Source organism: Labrus mixtus, chromosome 2, assembly GCF_963584025.1.
Source record: "Labrus mixtus chromosome 2, fLabMix1.1, whole genome shotgun sequence".
In the NCBI taxonomy this organism is placed as follows: Eukaryota; Metazoa; Chordata; class Actinopteri; order Labriformes; family Labridae; genus Labrus; species Labrus mixtus.
The window spans coordinates 19,226,629-19,246,526 of record NC_083613.1 but is presented as its reverse complement, the minus strand read 5'-3'; the positions used below and the strand labels follow the sequence as shown (position 1 = coordinate 19,246,526).

The following is a 19,898-nucleotide window of genomic DNA, read 5'->3' as shown; positions in this document are numbered from 1 at the left end:
AACGCACAATTATATCAAATGTGGAGTTCATAGACTGTAAATATTAAGGTAGAGTTACGTTTACATTTCTAGACCACCGGAAATACAAACAATTGTTGAAATTGTATTAAAGCGGAAGTTCTCGAAATTACGAGGTACATTGAATAGGACGTGAAGATCAACAGACGCACACCATGCAGACGGTCGGGGTGAACAGCCTGACGAAAAACTTAACCAGCTAGCTAACGAAGCATTTATTTAATGGAAAACTTGCTCTTCAAGCCAGTTCTTGTGTGTCTGCGAAACCCAAAGTAAAAACAGGTAAGAAATGATGTTGCCGTCGCCCTTGTCAGCTAACATTAGCTCTTTTAAGCTAAAGTTACTCTGCTGTTAAAGGGAGCTTACCTAACGGGGTTTGTTACAATGGATTCACAATCATTAACTCTCGCATGAGTACTTATTGTTCACTGTTTATTATAAATACCTTAGTATTTACAGACTGTCCTAAACACTGCACTGAAGTTGGTGGCCACATGTTTACGTGATGAACTTTGACATTCTCCTGGTTTCCTATCATGGGCTGGGCTCAGCATAATGTTGTTTGTAATGTGCAACACTGAGAGCAAGCATGGGCCTTCTTGATAGCGCAACTTTAGATTCTAATAATATAAAAGGTCACTTAAGTTTTGTGTTTGATACTTAGATAATGTAAAGTTTATGTTTAATTCATATAGTTGCCATGGTAATGAAATATAAACCTGTGAACGAAAGGTTAATGTACCGTGTTTAAACTTCATTACCGAGTTAAGAACATTAACAATATTTGAGTTGATTAAAGTGTTAGTCCACAACCAGGATTAAAGCCTCACTCCCGGCACTGCAAAATGTTGTAAAAATGATTTGAAGTGGACAAAGGGAAGAGGTTTAAGGTGTGGGAATGAATGTTCTTTATTCAGGAGTTTCACACTGACATTGATTTGACATCGTAAACATTTGTTAAATTTCATGTAGATAAGTCCCACTCTGTTGACTCTGTCGATCATTATCCTATAAGGTTCATGGCTGACTGAAATGGTAGATAGCATGTATGTATATGCCATTTAAACATTACATTTTTTAAATACATTTTGTAAGAAACATTTATATTATTGCTATACAAATTAATGGATTTATACTGTTAGGATATGTCAGGCTGCTGGGTCAGAAAAGCACAAGAAAAACAGTACACAAAATATATATCCTAATGAAAGTGAAAAGTATTAGTTAATCTACAATTTAAGAGTTTGCATGGATTGAACAATCGCCCATGTTTTGTTATGCAAAACTTCTGCCTGCTGTTACATCTCCTCATGGTTATAGTATTAAAAGAAACCATTCAAATCATTTTCACTTCACAGCTTCTGGTCACATTTCTCTTGTTAAATCCTAACAGGAAACACAATTGAACTTTGTTCTGCTGTTTCTGTCTCTCTTTCTCTCATGTGTTCAGTCTCTCACTTTGACAAAGTCACACTATCAGGATGGTGTCTTATAAGCGGCTGAACCCTGAAGATGTTCAGTTTTCCAGTGCAGTATTGTTAGAGGAGCCTCGTCCTGTCCGTGAAGAAATTCCAGTGAGTTTATTTTTTTGTGTTCACTTTTTCCGATGCCTCAAACCTTCTGCAGGGATTTCTCCAACATGCAATCTGACTACTAATTTGACATTGTGCCTTTGATTAATCATGCAGAAGTGCAACACATGTTGAAGAAGTCTTGTTGCGTTCTTTAAGTTATTGCAAGGCAATATATCTTTTTCTTTTGCTTCATTGCACATCGGCTTTTGATGTCAACCTGAATGGATGGCACTATAACACACAGAGCGGGATGATTAGTTGCAGTATCCATCTGGGCATATCATACATGACAGATATAACATGAGAATGAAAACATAACACAAAACAGAAAAGAGACTTGACACTTAATTGTAGAGAAGATGTTTCAAGTGACTGTGTTTTTTTCCCAGGTTAAAATGATTTAATTTAAATAAGAAGAGAGGTTCTGTTAGCTCTGCCTAGATTTAAGATTCACCTTTATTGATCCCCGCAAGGGGAAATTTCAGTTTTTACACTCTGCAGTCATGCAACACACACATGCACACACACATGCACACAAACAGGATCCTATGGACATGCACTAATGGAGAGATGTCAGAGTGACAGAGCTGCCCACAGTGGGCGCTCCTGAGCTGATGGTGGGGATGGTAGGGGTTTGGTGCCTTGCTCAAGGGCACCTCGGCAGTGCTCAGGAGGTGATCTGGCACCTCTCCAGCTACCAGACCAACTTCCATATTTGGTCCGCGGCGACCCTCCGGTTCCCAACCCAAGTCCCTACAGACTGAGTTACTGCCGCTCCCCAAGAAACAGAAACAGACTATAGAAATGTTTATGAGAGGGTAACTTTTTTATGTTTCAACTCTGAGACATTTTCAGAGCCTGTCCTTTTATTAGTTTTAAGTAAAGAAGTTGAATCGATTTTTCTAAAGGTTTGGTACTTATTCTTTTTCGATTCAACAGGCAACAGACTTTTCCATTATCGGTTGGCTCTAACTATTTGTGTCTGTAGTAAATTGTAATTACTGTCTTGGACGCTTTTCTAAACAATGAGACTTTCTTGTGATGTTTAAAGGTGCCAGAGCAAGAAGAAGCCACCCTGCTTCCACGGAGGCCGACATGCTCCATCACCACAGGTCTCTTGGTGATTGGCTTCCTGCTGCTGCTCCTCTGTGGAGGCTGGCTGCTGGGCACCATGTTCTGGCTGCACAATCCGTCCAACGAAGACCCACGTAGACCCCCGTCACCAGCCGCCTCACCAACTTTAGAATATGAGGAGAAAAAGAAAGTAATGAACGACACTGAAGCCGCTGCCCGCCGCGAGGCTTGTACTTTGATCCCTGAGGCGTGGAGATTTGATTGCTACCCTGAAAGAGGCGCGATTGTGACCCAACAGATGTGTGAGGCAAGGAATTGCTGTTTCATCCCAGCATCTTCTCCCGCCTCCTCGGCCTCCAGCCCCTCACGGAGGAATGGTATCCCCTGGTGTTTCTATACCCCGGATTTCCCTTCCTACTCACTTGTGTCAATTGAAGACACGCCCCTGGGACAGAAAGGTAAACTGGTAAAGGATGTGAAGACCTACTACCCAGCAGACATCCTCAATCTAGAGGTGGAGCTCCGTTCTGAGACGGACACGCGGCTTCATGTGAGGGTAAGTCTATGCAAGTGCAGCAAGAAGTTATGACTTCAACTCCTGGTCAGCTTGTATTAATAATTAGTATTGAGGAATTTACTAAGACTTGACTTCGCACAATAAGACTCAGTTGACTCGGATGGCTTACGTTGATGAAAGTTTATACATAAGATGAATACTGGAGGAGACATGGATCAACATCACACTTCTGTTCTCGTGTCTTGCTCAACCACATCTGCAGAACTCTTCAAAAGGCATCGCATATATCCCAAAAGACATTATCCTTATCAGGGTCGTGTCACATTGACCCACCTAGACTAATCTGTGATGTCAATAACATACATACATAACAACAACACCAAACATCCTTGCAGATATCAGGAAAAACAGCTGACACTCTCTAAGCTGTACTTATGTCGTTATTTAGATTATAATGTACAGATGTCATTATAATCTAAATAACAACAGAAATTCCACCACAATTAGCTATTGTGTGTTTCTTTTTAACACTGCTTAATTTAGGAGACTTTGAATGTAGTCATTGATAATAAGACAATGCTTTTAAACCCCTCTCACTACAGACTTCTATTTGGCCTATAATGTTCCTCAAATGTGAAACCCCCTCCTTAAAGTCGGTTCGGACCAACTGGATCCAAATCTTGGCATGCACAGCAGAACTTCTTCTGAGCGTATATTTTCACATACCATAGCAGGAAAAACACAGCTGTTTTCCATAAAATGACTATAGGCTGCATTCACCTTAGAGGACCTGGAATTGTGCAAGCTGGCTCTCTGGAGTAGCTTTCTCTTTCACATAATGGAATCATTCTGCTCAATGACACTGTGCTTTTCCTGCTGCGACAAGGAAAAGTGTCTTTGCAGGCCAGAGGCCAAAGTCCATGACATGACTTCACTTCTTAGGATTCTGCCATGATATTGGACAATCAGCTGATCCTGGTTGTCCCAAGATTAAGGTCAAAGCACGGTGGAAGATTCCCCCAAACTCTGGAACATTTTGCTCCTTCACTTTGTGATTAAAACCCTTTCTTAAAAAAAAAAAAAAAACACATTATTTCTTCGCGATGGTCTTCTTTTTTCAGAATAGAATAGAAGTAAAGAAATAAAGTAAAGAAATAATACTTTATTTTGATTACATGTGAGGGTGAGTAAGTCTACGCAAGAGTAGCAGTATGAAGTTATGACTTCTCTACATGCACTTAACTTTTAATGTCTGTGCAAAGAATTTAAACTTTTGAAGCATCAAATGATTCAGTATGAATTAGAGGTACATGCAATCACACTGATTAGCTGTTACAAAATTACTGTAAAAGCATGAAAGAGTTGAGAATATGTTGTAAACAATGTGCCGATCTTCTGATCAGACCTGTAGGTGTTAAGGTGCCGTCATGAACTTTACAGATTAGCTGATGTAGTTTTATAACACTGGCGGTAAACTGTCCCATCTGTAATTAAATTACAACCTGTTTGTTTATTTGAATTTTCCTTTCTCCAGATTACTGACCCCTCAAGTTCAAGGTTTGAGGTTCCCATCTCTGTTCCCACTGTCACCAAGAAGGCAGAAAGTCCAGACTACATCATAGAGCTTTCGAAGACGCCGTTCGGTCTCATTGTGAAAAGAAAATCTACAGGAACGGTGCTGTAAGTCTGATTTGAGTAGGCTATATTTGGTTAGATAAAGAACAAAACCCACTGTATTTTGTGACATAATAGAAAATATTTTAATATCCTGTGCCCCCTCACAATTGTTTCCTGTTAGTCTGAACACCACCGTGGCTCCTCTCTTCTATGCTGACCAATTTCTCCAGTTCTCCACCTCCCTGCCCAGCCAGTTCATATATGGCCTGGGGGAGCACCGCTCCACCTTCCTACATGACGTCCACTGGAACACACTCACCATGTGGGCCAGAGACGTGCCTCCTATGGTATGGGCATTATTCTCTTTGTCATTGTCTTCTTTATAGTAACAAAAAAATAGGCTCAAATATTAACTTTTAACTGATGGGTCTTTTTTTCATAGCAGATGTTTTACGAGTAAAATAAACTATAGCTCATAAACTCAATTGTAATAGTGGTCGTTCAGTCTTGTGTAATGTCTGGTGCATGCTAGAGGATTTTTTTAGTTGATCACAGACATAATAAAATATTGCATAAGCTGGTTGCACTTCTGTGTGCTTAATTTGCACTGATTAAAATGAAAAAGTGAAAAGACACTGATATACTTACAGCAAAGAAGACTGACTCAGCATGGCTTACAAATGTTGCGTTAAATAGAGATAAAAATTCCACTCTTGTTTACGACGACTCCTGGTCAGCTTGTAATAGTAATTAGCTATTGTGTGTTTCTTTTTAACACTGCTTAATTTAGGAGACTTTGAATGTAGTCATTGATAATAAGACAATGCTTTTAAACCCCTCTCACTACAGACTTCTATTTGGCCTATAATGTTCCTCAAATGTGAAACCCCCTCCTTAAAGTCGGTTCGGACCAACTGGATCCAAATCTTGGCATGCACAGTAGAACTTCTTCTGAGCGTATATTTTCACATACCATAGCAAGAAAAACACATCTGTTTTCCATAAAATGACTATAGGCTGCATTCACCTTAGAGGACCTGGAATTGTGCAAGCTGGCTCTCTGGAGTAGCTTTCTCTTTCACATAATGGAATCATTCTGCTCAATGACACTGTGCTTTTCCTGCTGTGACAAGGAAAAGTGTCTTTGCAGGCCAGAGGCCAAAGTCCATGACATGACTTCACTTCTTAGGATTCTGCCATGATATTGGACAATCAGCTGATCCTGGTTGTCCCAAGATTAAGGTCAAAGCACGGTGGAAGATTCCCCCAAACTCTGGAACATTTTGCTCCTGCACTGTTTTAAAACCCTTTTTTAAAAAAAATATTTTTATTGGCTGTAGATCGGTTTGAGAGATGGTCCTCTTTTTCAGAATAGAAGGAAAATACTTTTTTTTAATTTTTTTTTTTTTTTTTACAAAATGTACAACAAAATTATAAATGCTTCACCTTAAGAGTTGACATTTAGACATCCACAGCAACATAGAAGACATCCATTCAAGTAAACGGCATAATAAATTGCACTATTAGAAAAAAGATATATCGCACATGTATTAAAATTGCACTGGTTGGATAATCTATTGCACTATTAGAAAAACAAAGTGCACTTATGGAGAACTGCTTTACTCTAGAAGAATAATATATAGCACTGGTTGAAATGTTATTGCACTAGTGGAAATGTATGTATCACACTACTACTATTGTGATTATTGGGCAAAAGATGTGGCAATGTAGAATAAGGGAATAAAAAATAAAAAAGCAACAAAGGAGAAGGAGACGTTAGCAGCTGAGACCTTTATGGATACATCTGGATTCAATTGAATGCAGTGAACATCTTTGTATATATATGAGATGAAATTGGCTGTAACATTGTTGTGTTCTTCTCAACAATTTAGGAGCACACAAACCTGTATGGAGCCCATCCTTTCTACCTGCTGATGGAGGATGGCGGGAACGCACACGGCTTCTTCCTGCTTAACAGCAACGCAATGGGTGAGTCTGTTAGTCGCCCTGCAGACTTTCACTTCAGGTTTCTCTGTGTGCAATAACACACAAGTAGTTATTGGCAGAGCTGTGAACTGAGCAGATGAATACAGTGTTGTAACTGGTTAAATAACAACATTAAGCAATTTGATGAAAACAGAAGTCCCAATCGGCAGTTACTTTCATGAGCTTTGTGTAGCTGCAGCGTCAGTAAGTTTCCACTTCACAGTGCTGTACAGGGGTCATTCAGAGGTTAGGTTATATTTACTAGAGAAGATACTGAGCAATCCTTACTTAAAATTGTGCAAACTAAATCAACATTAAATATGAATTGTTTCTCTTTGCTTCTTTTCACGAGGGGGTTAAGCAACAATTCTTAAAGTTTTAATTAGGGCTGTCAAACGATTACATTTTTTAATCCCGATTATTCCCTACATTTCATTCGTTAATTGCATTTTTAATCACATTTGTGAAATGTGATTATTTTGCATTTGAATATGAACTTGTTTATTTTAAAGTTTTTTACAGTCTTAAGATGAGAGTAGTTTACTTGCTGTTTGAATTAACCCGGCTTTTATTTTGATACATAAACTAAACAGCAGAAAACTGAACCATTAATTAATCCTTTAATTTTTTTATTAATAAATGGATTCATTTCAGACTTTAATTAAGTGTGATTAACAAGTGAATGCTGAAAGCTGATTTTAACGCAGATCCCATCACAAATGTTGTTTACAAGGAGCCGTACTCAGCAGCTGAGAATATTTATATAACTGACATTTCACCCATTCAATCCCAGGGTGTTTTTTTTTAATTTGATCTCAAGCTTCACAGAGATGCATTTCCTAACGGCCAGACTTAATCTCTCACATTGTAAAGAATACATTTAAATCATTTTTTTTCTCTTCCATCAGATGTGGCTCTTCAGCCCGCCCCCGCTCTCACCTGGCGGACGATCGGTGGAATCCTTGACTTTTACCTTTTCCTCGGCCCTGATCCGGCTGCAGTGATTGAACAGTATATCGAGGTCATAGGTGAGGAGGAGTTTTGCTGGGATGTTTGAATGTTCTGTGTCATAGTTGCATGAGTCCTTCTTACTGACCAACAACTTATTGTAGACTTATAGAATAGATGGTTCAAACCCTGTTCTGGGTTCCTGTAGAACAGTAGCTGTTGTTGATAGTAGAAATGATTGTGCTGATTGACATTGTATTATATTACCTAGATCGATTAAACAGACTGACTTCAGGGAACATAAACAAAAACCACTTCACGTTGCTGCAGTGTAAAGATGTTGCCTTTCCCCTTGTTGTTTCAAAGGAGAGATTTCCATAATTTCCCAGTTTGGGATCAATAAAGTAATTCTATTCTATTATTCTATTCTATATTTTAAGCAAATTAAGAAATTGTTCACCAATTACAACAGTTTGTTTTACTAAATATAATATAATATAACTACAACAACATTAAGAATAGCAGTAATGATTACGTTTTAATCAGTGGTATCAATGTCCATAAAAATAGAAAAAAGGAATGTCTTGATCTTGACCACTTCACCTTGTACATTACTATGAACTACTACAAACTATGAACCTGAAGTGTTTTTGGTTTCTTTTTTGGCTTTACAAATGATGCAAATGTATGCATAACTTTTAGCCTTGAAATAAACAAATAGGATTAGACTATACGAACCTTGCTGTGTAGAGTGGTCTTCAAGGGTTTGCTTATGAAACACCAGACCCCGTGTCTGTTTCCCTCAATTCTTTAATTTGTCACTGACGATATCCTCCTACATCTCTTACCTTCTCTCTCTCTCTCTCTCTCTCTCTTCATCCCACAGGCTTCCCAGCGATGCCCATCTACTGGGCTTTAGGCTACCATCTTTGTCGCTGGGGTTACAACACTAGTGATTCCACCTGGGAGGTTGTCAAGAGATTAAGGAACTATGGGATTCCTCAGGTAAAACAAAAAGACCCAACAGATTGTTTACTTGTGTTTCTTTGAAGACAGCTTATTATTAGTTGTGTGTCTTTTTGTACTCAGGACGTCCAGTGGAATGATATCGATTACATGGACAACTCTATGGACTTCACTTTTGACTCGACAAAGTTTGCCACACTTCCTGATCTTGTCAAAGACCTGCACGCTCACGACCAGCGCTACGTCATGATGCTGGTACATACAAGTTTGTATTTGTCTTCACACGTGTGTGTTGTGTCTCATTTGGGCTGTTTATGTGAGAGCTGTGTCTCCTCCTGCAGGACCCAGGAATCAGCAGCACCCAGCCTGAGGGTTCCTATTGGCCGTTTGATGAAGGGCTGAGGAGAGACGTTTTTATCAGAGACGCTGAAGGAAAAGTACTCATTGGACAGGTGAGAAAGGAAACAAATATGAAGGTAGTTGCGATGAGAAGAGGTAGTGCAGCAACTTCATTTGGAAAGACGGTTGTACAACATCCTATAAGATTAATTGCAGCAACAACTTTGTCTCTGTGTAGCTTTCCCTTCTGTTCGTCGCCACCTTAAACTTGTTTTCAGCCTGTCTGAGTCTCATGCTTTACACCTGAGACTCATGATTTCATGCCATTCCTACTCATTGTAAATATTAAAACATCAGACTTTCATGCGGTGAATTATATTGGGAAGCAGCAGAGTAGTATCTATCTACCACTATCTTTTTAAAAAGTGGCACCACCTTGAAGCAGCAAGCGTCAGAGCAGTGATAAGTTGGTACGAACCAAGAACTTGGTTTACAAAGTTTAGAGCACATGCTTCGGCTTGGCTCACTTATAAGATATGTCTATTTAATGCTCCTAAATTATAAGTTATGCAGCAGCCACAGCTTCATCCAAATAATCATAAAACTGCTTGACATCTTTTCATCAAGCTATAAAAAGTGTCAAGCATCTGTATCATTACAATGGCGTCAATGTTAACCCTCTACAACTCTTCCATCATCCTCTGCTGTCAAAAAGAAAACGTCACAGGGTTTTGAAACATCATTTATCTGTCTCTTCCTGCAGGTGTGGCCTGGCCTAACAGCTTATCCTGATTTCTCTGATGAAGTGACACATGAGTGGTGGTACGACAACCTCCAGAGGTTCCATGAGAAGGTGCCGTTTGATGGATTATGGATTGTAAGTAAACAATAACTATTAAACAACCGACTTCAATACTGCTTGCTATGTTACATGATGTCATTTTTAGGACCTTTGTCTTGCTCATTTTAAGGACATGAACGAGCCGTCGAACTTCATGGACGGTTCAACCATTGGCTGTCCATCAAACAGTCTTGAAAATCCTCCATACATGCCGGGTAAGAGCATGGACCTGATATTTAGCGGTTTTCTGTTTTTTATTTATAGGATTGTCTCTTTTCACTTTTTTTCCCCTGGAACACTTTGTGCTCCTGTGCTGTACAGAAAATAATTCTTCTTATTATCATATGATTTTTACATTCAGTATATTTCATTTCAGGTGTACTGGGAGGTTTGCTGAGAGCCAAAACGTTGTGTGCCACTGCACAGCAGAAGCAGTCCATACACTATAATATACACAGCCTCTATGGACTTATGGAAGCTAAGGCATCGGCAAGGTATAGATCTTTATCACACACAAATACGGCAAAATGCTGAACACTGAAAACTCTAAAAATAATTAAATACATTTATTATTTTTTCTTGTAACCTTCTGCCTCTGCTCTGTCTTTTCTCCCTGTCTGTCCTTTTCAAGTGCTCTGAAGCGGATTATTGCAAAGAGGCCGTTTATAATCTCCCGCTCAACCTTTCCCAGTCAAGGGATGTACTCGGGTCACTGGCTGGGAGACAACAGGAGCCAGTGGAAAGACCTGTATACTTCTATTTCAGGTGTGATCATTCAGACACATAATAAACTAACACAAAAGACTCTTTTATTTGTGTAGCACATTTAAAACAGTTTGACTTTACCAAAGCTCTTCACAGGCAAAATAGACAATGTGCAAGGATAACGTAAATTATGATGTTTTAAGACAAACATGATAATATTGAATGTGAAGAGGTAAATTAGAAATACTAAAAGGTTTCAGCTTAAGTTGGTGCTGATTGGTCTGGCTAGCATACAGAAGCAGACGGCCCGGGTTTGACTCCTATCCTTGGCTGGTTTCCCCAGGTTGTTCCCAATTCTCTCTCTCTCCCCAGTTTCCAACTCCACCCTCTGTCCTATCAAAATAAAGGCATAAAGCCCAAAAATAAATCTTTAAAAAGAGCGAGAGATTTAGCTTATTTCAAAGGCCAAATAATTAAAAGGCTTTGAAAGAATGTGCGAGCTCTTCTTCAAAGACTTCATGTTTAAGTTGAGCCTGTAAAACTGACGACAAATGGGCGATGACAACAAACTATGAGCCGATCAAAACAGAAAAGTAAAAGAGGGAGGTTATAGAAGATTTTCCATAAACTTGTTGCTTTAAAATTGCATAAAAATGTCAAATTTTGGACGGATCCTTTCACTGGAAACAAACATTAAAAAAAACAGTTAAAGATCTCTAAATTAAGAGCAATATAAAGAAGATAAACCACATACATACATTTATACAATAACATGTCTCACTTCACTTCATTATAAAGCCTGTCAGTTTTTACAAACACTTCGTCACCTTAACTTTGTGTTGTCTTCATTCGTTGTAAAGAACACATTAATATCAAAGAACACAAGAAAGACATGATCATGCATATTTTTAAATTCTGCTTCATTTTGGTAGAAACCTTTTCTCCTTTCCAACCTTTATCCAGGCTTTAGTCATTTGTGAGACGTAAATCTACAAAGAACTCTACAGAGCTGTTGACCTCTTTCAGCCTCTCAGAGCATAATAACCTGATGAAAAGTGATTACTCAGCACAAAAAACCCACCGGACAATGAAAGCAAACTAGACCGTAATTTAGAATATATTTAAAGGGCTTCATGAAACATTTATGTAGTCGGACAATTGTTTATACACAGCTTGTGCCATTCTCAAGATGTGTATTTTGGTTTTTATGTGGCAGCTGCGTGTTTTATTGCACAAACTACTATGTACTTATTCTGTCAACAACATTATCATAAAGTGTGCCAGTACCACTTATTTTTATCTTTGTTTGAACGTTTCCATTCAGTGGTTTATCAATAGATCTCTCAGATTCTTTACTGTCTTCTCGTTCTCAAGTTTCTTTCCTCCTGACATCACCCACCTCTCTGCTTCTCCTCTAGGTATGTTGACCTTTAACCTTCTGGGCATCCCGTTGGTGGGAGCAGATATCTGTGGCTTCAGTGAGGAGCCACAGGAGGAGCTCTGTGTCCGCTGGACGCAGCTGGGAGCTTTCTATCCCTTCACACGCAACCACAACGCCATCGACATGAAGGTACTTCCCTTACGTACTCTGTTGAAGTTATAACTTCAAAACTACCATCACTACTATTTGTAGCAGCACTTTACTAGTGATTTTAGTTTTTGTTTCCCCCCCTACCAACCGCCCTTAAAAACATGGATTAGATGAAAAGGGAAACCAATACTGAGCTGAAAGGTGAAGACTGAAGCTTCAGTCTGTTGTTCCCTCCACTTTCACATCACTTATATTTACAGTAAACACTTTCACCACCAGGTCTAAGATATACAAGAACCAAACAAAAGCTTGAAACATTTCAATATAAATTAAAACAAATGTTGAAATTATTCATCCTCAAGACAAAATATCAGAACCAAAAGTTTGTCTCTGTTTAATGTTCATTCATGATCTTGATTTACACACTTTGTTTAAATCTTTAGTCATATTTATTCTGACAGTTGCTCAAAAAATCCTGTTCCGTTCAGCTCATACTGCCTCTCTCTAATTTACAAGAACCTTTAAATGCAGTAAAGAAATGACATTATCTGTGCAGTTTAAAGATCAACTATCATATACAACAGATTTGTAGAGCATTTTATATCATATTAATAGCAGGGTTATTCATGATATGATACGATATAATTCGATATGATATAGGAGCCCAGGATTAGGATAATGTCACCCTTCAGTGATTCTGCACTAAGTGATTTATTACAAGACAATCGTATAGTGAAAAATCTTGATAACTGATAAACTACGGAATATCAAAGGCTGCTACAAAGTGCAGGATTAATGGATTCATTCAAAGCAATTTCACTTATCACGCAACTTATTTTCACCTCTGTCTCACATTACTCTGCTGTCTTCTTCTTCTTTTATCCCACTGTCAACTTCTTCTTAAACGTCATTTAACCTCATGACCCCAACCCCCTCATGTCACACGGGGACGAGTCATGAAGTGGTGACGCAGCGAGTCATACTGGCAGGGAAACAAAACAATCATGATACTTAGTAGCAGCAATTTGATGAGTATAGACACAAGTCGGGACCATGATATATTGCGGTGTCCATATTTTGGACCCTAAAGTAAATTTTGCTTTAGCTGGTTCATGAAAATCTGATCGATTAAAAAATGTCTAATAACTCTGTTCTGTAGCTTTAAATAACATTGGTATTGATTTTGAATGTGATTATATTTAACAGTGTAGTCTGCCCTTCACTCCTTTATGTGAAATGTTCTATTTTTTCTCAAACCGATTTTCTTTTCTTTTTTAGCCACAGGACCCGACAGCATTCAGCGCTCTGGCTAACACAGCCATGAAGCAGGCTCTGCTGCTGCGTTATTCTCTCTTCCCTGTCCTCTACACGCTCTTTCATCACGCACATGTTCACGGACACACGGTGGCACGGCCCCTCATGTTTGAGTAAGTGATGCTGTCTGATTGAACTTAAACTGGGAACTTATGTGATTATGATCTATTTTTTAGAGGGATAGTGCAATCAATCAATCAACTTTTATTTGTATAGCGTCAACTCATAACAAGTGTTATCTCGAGACACTTTACAAGAAGCAGGTAAAATACCTTACTCTTTGTCTGTTAACATTACAAAAGAGCAGGTAAAAAGACCTTACTCATTGTTATGTTACAAAAAGCAGGTAAAAGACCTTACTTATTGCTAATGCACAAGTACAAGTACATGTAATTGAACCAGAGTTAACTAATGGCTAATTAGCATCTGTTGTCCCTAAGCAGGTAGACGAATAATACATAACAGGAAGTAGATTATCTTAAACACCATAATATGTGAAAAATTAATTTGAATGGACATTAGACTTTACAAGACATCATTTTTATGAATATAAAACAGCCCTATAAAAATGTCCATCAGTATAGAGAGTAGATCAGTATTATAAAGAGTATATGCAAGGCAATCATCAGCGATTACAGTTTTGTGCTGATTTCAGCTAGAACCAGTTCTTGGGTTTTAAACTCTGCAAGGCTTTTTTGAGTCTCCAATGTTTGCACATAGAGATCTCTGACATACTTTATCTGGAATGTTGTCAAAAGGTTCCCGAAAGATGTAAGAACCTACGGCATTGACAAACAGTTCCTGTGGGGGAAGAGTTTACTGGTGACACCAGTGTTGGAGCCTGGAGTTGACTACGTGAACGGCTACTTCCCAGAGGGTCTGTGGTACGACTATTATGTGGTAAGGACCCCCCCCCCCCCCCCCCCCCCACACACACACACACACACACACACACACACACACACTCCAGCCTCACACTCACAGACTGTGCATTTTGACCCAGAGGATGCAGACAGTGTGTTTACTGTTTGTGTTCTGATGTTGTCATCGTCTTCTTCAGGGCGATGCTGTTCACAGTAAAGGTGAAGAACTTCGACTCCAAGCACCGCTAGATAAGATCAACCTGCATTTACGTGAGGGCTCCATCATAGCGACACAGGTGAACATTTTGCTTCCTTCTAGATATAATTTGTGTTTCATCGGAGCATCATGCATCTCTTTACATCGACACATCTCTTGATTTCTTTTACATCACGTCCTAAAACTCACTTTTACAGACTTGCTTTAATGTCTTGTCTGTATTATGAAATGCATTTTTTTTGTCATCTCTCTTTCCTTTTCTCTATTTACCCCTCTAATCGATTCATCTGTTCTTAAGTCCTCTTCTGATGTCCTATGCTTACAGTAATTAATTATTTTGATTTACTTATTTATCTTTCATTTTAATGTTACAAATCTTTCATATTTTTTTAATGAACGTTTTGATTGTCTTTATTGCTTTTCATCTATTATTTAAATATTTATTCTTATAATCTATATAATTATTTACTTATCGTCCTGTTTTATCACATGTATTCCTGTATTTTGCTTTTATTCTTGTAGATATTTTGATGTGCTTTCTCTCTCTCTCTCGTTGAATTGAATACTGTCTCTGTCTTGCCTTACTGTGGAGTATTTATTCTGCTATACGTCCAAGTTTCTGCCCGCGCTCTGTCTGTCCAAGCATTTTGTAAATATCTGTTTTTCAAAGTGGATATGAAAGGTAGTAACACTCAGTCATGTACAGTTATGAGAGGAAACTTGGAGGTGGAGCTGAATGGAGCTAGCTTGCCTGACACAGACTAAATAATAAGCGCTATTTGGAATCATGAACTTAATCTTTGTTAAAGTTACGTGGAGGCAATTCTCTTGTCAATGTGAGCATTAATAAAAGTTTGACTTACTAGTGAGCGTGACTCATCCCTATGTCTAATGTTGTGTTTATTTCGCATGAACAGGCTCCCAACCTGACCCTGTGGGTGAGCAGCGGTCAGCCCCTCCACCTGGTCTCTGCTCTCTCTGACGATGGTTCAGCCAGCGGAGATCTGTTCTGGGACGATGGAGAAAGCATCGACACCTATGAGAACAACAAATACGCCTACATCATCTTCAATATTACTCAGGTGCCAAAACTGTTTAATGACCTCACAAGTTTCCCAGAAGGCTTTTTAAAACCTACACAGACCTTTTCTTAAGTACTGTGATTTAATTCAGGGGTCTGTGTCGAGAGGAGAAAGAAAGTCTTACATGGACTTATTTTAACATGTCTATGATGGTTAACGTCTAATGCTTTACTACAGAGACTTTACCCCTCAGTGACAAACTAGCAGATCAAATGTATTAACATCTTCTACATTTATTGCAGCACATGTATTAGCAAACATTTGCTTTTTTAAATATCCAATAAATCATAGCATCAGCGTTAATGTATAGTGGTTAAAAGGGACCTAGACCGGTTATTGTCTCTGCTTCTCCTCTGTTTTTGATCTCTACCAATTCCTAACGGACATGTACTTTAATCTCTAGCTAATATTTACTCAACTGCATTAATTAGCCAGTTGCTAACTTTGCCTGTCTGCTTTTTGGTGCAAGCCTTTGATGATACAGTTCTGTTTTTTGTTAAAAGGTTTTTTTTTTACATTTAAACAGATTAGATAGGGTCAATGGGCCTCTTTCACAAACTGTGTCTACGCTTAAACCGTTCGTATGAACGTTTGAAACACAAATCTGGGATTCATCGATACGTTCTTACTTGAATTTGTTCTTATTCTGCTGACAAAGTTAGACACTTCCTACCAAGACCAAGAAACGCACAAATGATGGTCCAGCTTTCTCAGAAAAATGTAAACACACACTTTTTAGTTAATGCACAACATATTAATACTACATTCATTAAAAACGCCTTTAATAGACAACAGTAATTACAACTGGGACTTTACTAATTCATTGACTAAATTTGTTAAATATCCATGTTATTATCATCCTTATTTTACTTCAAATCTTAAATAAATTATATTATATTTTGACAATGTCCTCATTAAAATGTAAGAGTTTGCTGATATTTCCATGTGGGTTAATTGTTTCACAAAACTCTTATTCATTAGAGCAAATGATTGATTAGTGTCTAGTTTTTGAAATAATACTCTAAATGTGTCGTGTGTAACTTACACGGGTCTATCTGCTTTTTTATTTTTTTTAGAACGTGATGACATCGCAGGTGCTCCATAGCAATGTAGAGGCCACATACATCACCGTGGAGACGGCCTCTTTCTATGGTGTGAAGAAGGAGCCAAGCAGAGTGCTGGTGAACTCCCAGGATGCAACGTTCACTTACAGAACCAACCAGGTGAGGCCGAGGTCAAGGATGATGGGAGCTATACTGAAAACAGGAAACTCCTGACATGCTAGCAGGTCACGTTGAATCAGCTGAACTAAAATGTTGTTTTTAGGTGAAGCAACCAAAGGTGATTAAGTCAGAGGGCAGACAGAGAATTTAGTTAATTTTACTTCATGAAGGGAGTTCTTTTTCCTAAACTGTCATTATTTCACTGTACCATTGTAAACAAAAGTTATATACAGTACAGTGTATGAATAATGGTCTATGCCAGTGTTATTTTGTTTTATTGTATTTAAGTAATTACAGTAAAAATGATGTTCACACATGTTTACACTAACACAATGTAACGTGATGTACAGCTCAATCATGTTTTTAATATATTACAATTCTGAAAGAGGCTAAAGCTGTGAAATGAATATATTGCAGTAAAATACTAAAAGTATTATCTGAAAAATATTAAAGTGTAAATAAAATAACGTTCAAAAATGAAAGCACAGGTACAAGTAGAAAAACATCTGTGCAGTATCTAGCTTTACACTGTGTGACAGCAACGTCCTCAATGAATTCAACTAGTCAGGCAGGTTTCAGCAGACGTGTAATATTTGATAATAGAAAATAGAATTCTAGTGTTACTTTTAATTTTAAGAGCTGTAGTATAGAGAGGTGTAGTATAGATACTTATTTTGCTGTAAGTGTTTTTCTCTTTTTAATTTAGTGTTGTTATAAAGAACAAATGGTTCATGTTGTATTTTGCTTCTTTCTGCAGGTGTTAACTGTTTCAGAGCTCGGTCTCAACCTCAGTCAGAACTTCACCATCAGCTGGATGTAATACGTCTGGGCTATACAATGTTGAGAAGGTGATATTTCCACTTTGGGACATTTGAAGTTAAAAAACAATAACTGAGGTTAAAGTGTTAGTGTGATGTTATCAGTGTAGGAGGGATAGAGCTTTTTTTTAAGGGGGCTCTTTTTTTTTAAAGGCATAATTGCAAAGTGTTGATTTGTTGGAGGAACTTTTATCTCATCTTGAAAATAAAATATTGTTTTTTCATCGTTCTTATCATTTTTAGTTGTAATGCGGTACTCCAGCCAGATGGTGGCTGTAGTGCATGTGAAGCTCCTCTAATAATCTTTGATTATCCCTCCGATGAAAGCTTCGATTCAGCACTTTAACCTCACAGGCATTGTTACTATGGTATCTAAGGTATTAGACTACAGAGACAAAACACGCTGTTGAGGAAACAGACGGACTCGGGAGTGAGTGAGATCAGGGCTGTGGTCTCCATGTTGATAGTGTGGCATCTAAAAAAATACACAGCCTTTCTGTATACAGAAACAACAAAATACACACTGACCTTCAGTAGACAGAACACTGCTTTAGATATTTGTGTTGTAAATGTCTTGACTGTTCATTGATAGCTGAACTCTTACCTCCCATAAACAACCAGCTTTGCTTTTGAACTGTTTTACTTTCATTTTAAAAATCAAATCAACATTTCAAATGTTTTCATGAGCAGGGAGAAGATGTGCAATAAAATGACATAATCTGCATTTATAGAAATAAGTAGCTTGAACACAGCTCACTATGTAATATATTTGATGTGCTTGAATGCTGATGAAAGCCTATTTTTGCACTCATTAGAACTGCAGTATTGTAAAGTATGGTACATGTGCCTTATGATCCCTGCGTGTGTGTTTTGGAGCCCCTCTGGGTTTGTTCCAAATTATCTTTTGTTCAGCTTTTTATGTTTTTATTTGAGAAAACGCCAGCGTCGCTATGCACAGAGATTACTTTAGTATAAAACTAAAAGTGAACAAGACATGCCATGTGTGTTCTGCTATCATTTAACTGTGAATACAGCTTCAACCTAAAGCGAGATATATTTTCCTGGAGCTGGTGTAGTGAAGTTTTAAAGATATGTACAGATAATCCAGTTTAAATTTTGACCTTGATGCTGTGAAAATCGGACTCCATCGAAAGAATTTCTCTCAGATCAACATCTGTGAAAAGCTTGCACCTTCCTTTAAACTTTAAGCGTAAGAGATCATCAATGAATGTGTGCTGTAAACTAAGCCCAAACCCAACATGTATCAAGGCATGTCAAGATACTAAATGTTAGTATTTCAGTCTGTCATTATGATGTTTGATGTTTTGATTTTTGTTCAATTGCTTTCTTTAATTAAATGAGTAATGTAAAAATACAGGAGTTTCTTTGTTCATTAGAATTTGTCTTGCCTTTTTTCCTCTCATATTTTTGTCCTTACTCTAGAGTCATCATAAGATTTGGGGGGGGGGGGGGGGGGGCATGTAACATAATTTTCTACAAAAAATAGTCATTTAATCAGATGATTCTATTTAGATGTATCTACTAAGTGTGATCTTCCTGACATACAGTTATAAAATCTGAGTTGCAGGAGTATTTGAGCCACTAGAGGGCAACGTTTCTCAGCCCTGTGCTTAATGTTAGCATCATTCCTCTTTTGAACTGGTTTCCCAAAAGCCTACAAAAATGTTTAAATATTTAAAAGATGTTTTGTCAGTCTGAAAATCTTGGGCATATTTCAGATTCAAATTTTAAAGTGGACTTCAGATATAAATTAGAATAACAAATCATTCCCTCTGTTCCTACAACTCTAATCAAAGCATCCTTTAACACCACTGGTCAAAATGCTCTGTAACAAACAACTGCATGGCCTTTAAAATCAAATGTACCAGCTTTACTGTATAGAAGGTGCAGTAAGACTGAAAACAAATGTTTTTACAGTTTGTGCATGTTAATAAAGGACATTTACAGCTATTTAATTAATTTAAATGAGTCATTTGTAAATGTTTCATGCATTTGTTCATTCAGTAGGCTAATCTACTCGATTAAGCATAGCTACAGTTGAAGACTTTGTTCAAGTTGATAGGCAATAAAAAAAGCTAAACACGTTTGAACTGACTGCATAATGTGTGGCAAGAGGTTGGATTAAAGGATTTTTTAAGAAATGTATTTACACATCTGTAGTGAATTACAACCTTTCTAGAAAGAGGCTGTCTCTTTGGTTCATGTTTAAATTGTCTACTCCTGGAGCCATTCACAGGGTGTAAT

General features: G+C 37.9%; 1 protein-coding gene across 1 annotated transcript; it reads left to right on the top strand.

Annotated features, from left to right (window-relative positions):
- Positions 1–139: 139 nt before the first annotated feature.
- On the top strand, positions 140–19,008 carry gaa2 (alpha glucosidase 2). The gene is made up of 21 exons (XM_061054686.1): positions 140–300; positions 1,469–1,592; positions 2,644–3,222; positions 4,718–4,863; positions 4,982–5,147; positions 6,693–6,789; positions 7,695–7,814; positions 8,621–8,739; positions 8,824–8,955; positions 9,042–9,152; positions 9,803–9,916; positions 10,011–10,095; positions 10,257–10,374; positions 10,512–10,645; positions 12,004–12,155; positions 13,395–13,543; positions 14,189–14,330; positions 14,491–14,589; positions 15,428–15,592; positions 16,669–16,815; positions 17,573–19,008. Exons 2-21 carry the CDS (start codon positions 1,500–1,502, stop codon positions 17,633–17,635), a joined length of 2,931 nt encoding a protein of 976 aa, XP_060910669.1. The 5' UTR covers positions 140–300; positions 1,469–1,499; the 3' UTR covers positions 17,636–19,008.
- The last annotated feature ends 890 nt before the right edge of the window (positions 19,009–19,898 follow it).

Excerpts from the sequence above, each read along its gene's own strand:
- gaa2 (XM_061054686.1), top strand. The coding sequence starts at position 1,500 with ATGGTGTCTTATAAGCGGCTGAACCCTGAAGATGTTCAGTTTTCCAGT. Across the intron at positions 8,740-8,823 it reads GGAACTATGGGATTCCTCAG|GACGTCCAGTGGAATGATAT; the intron begins GTAAAACAAAAA and ends TTTTGTACTCAG. Across the intron at positions 15,593-16,668 it reads TCATCTTCAATATTACTCAG|AACGTGATGACATCGCAGGT; the intron begins GTGCCAAAACTG and ends TATTTTTTTTAG.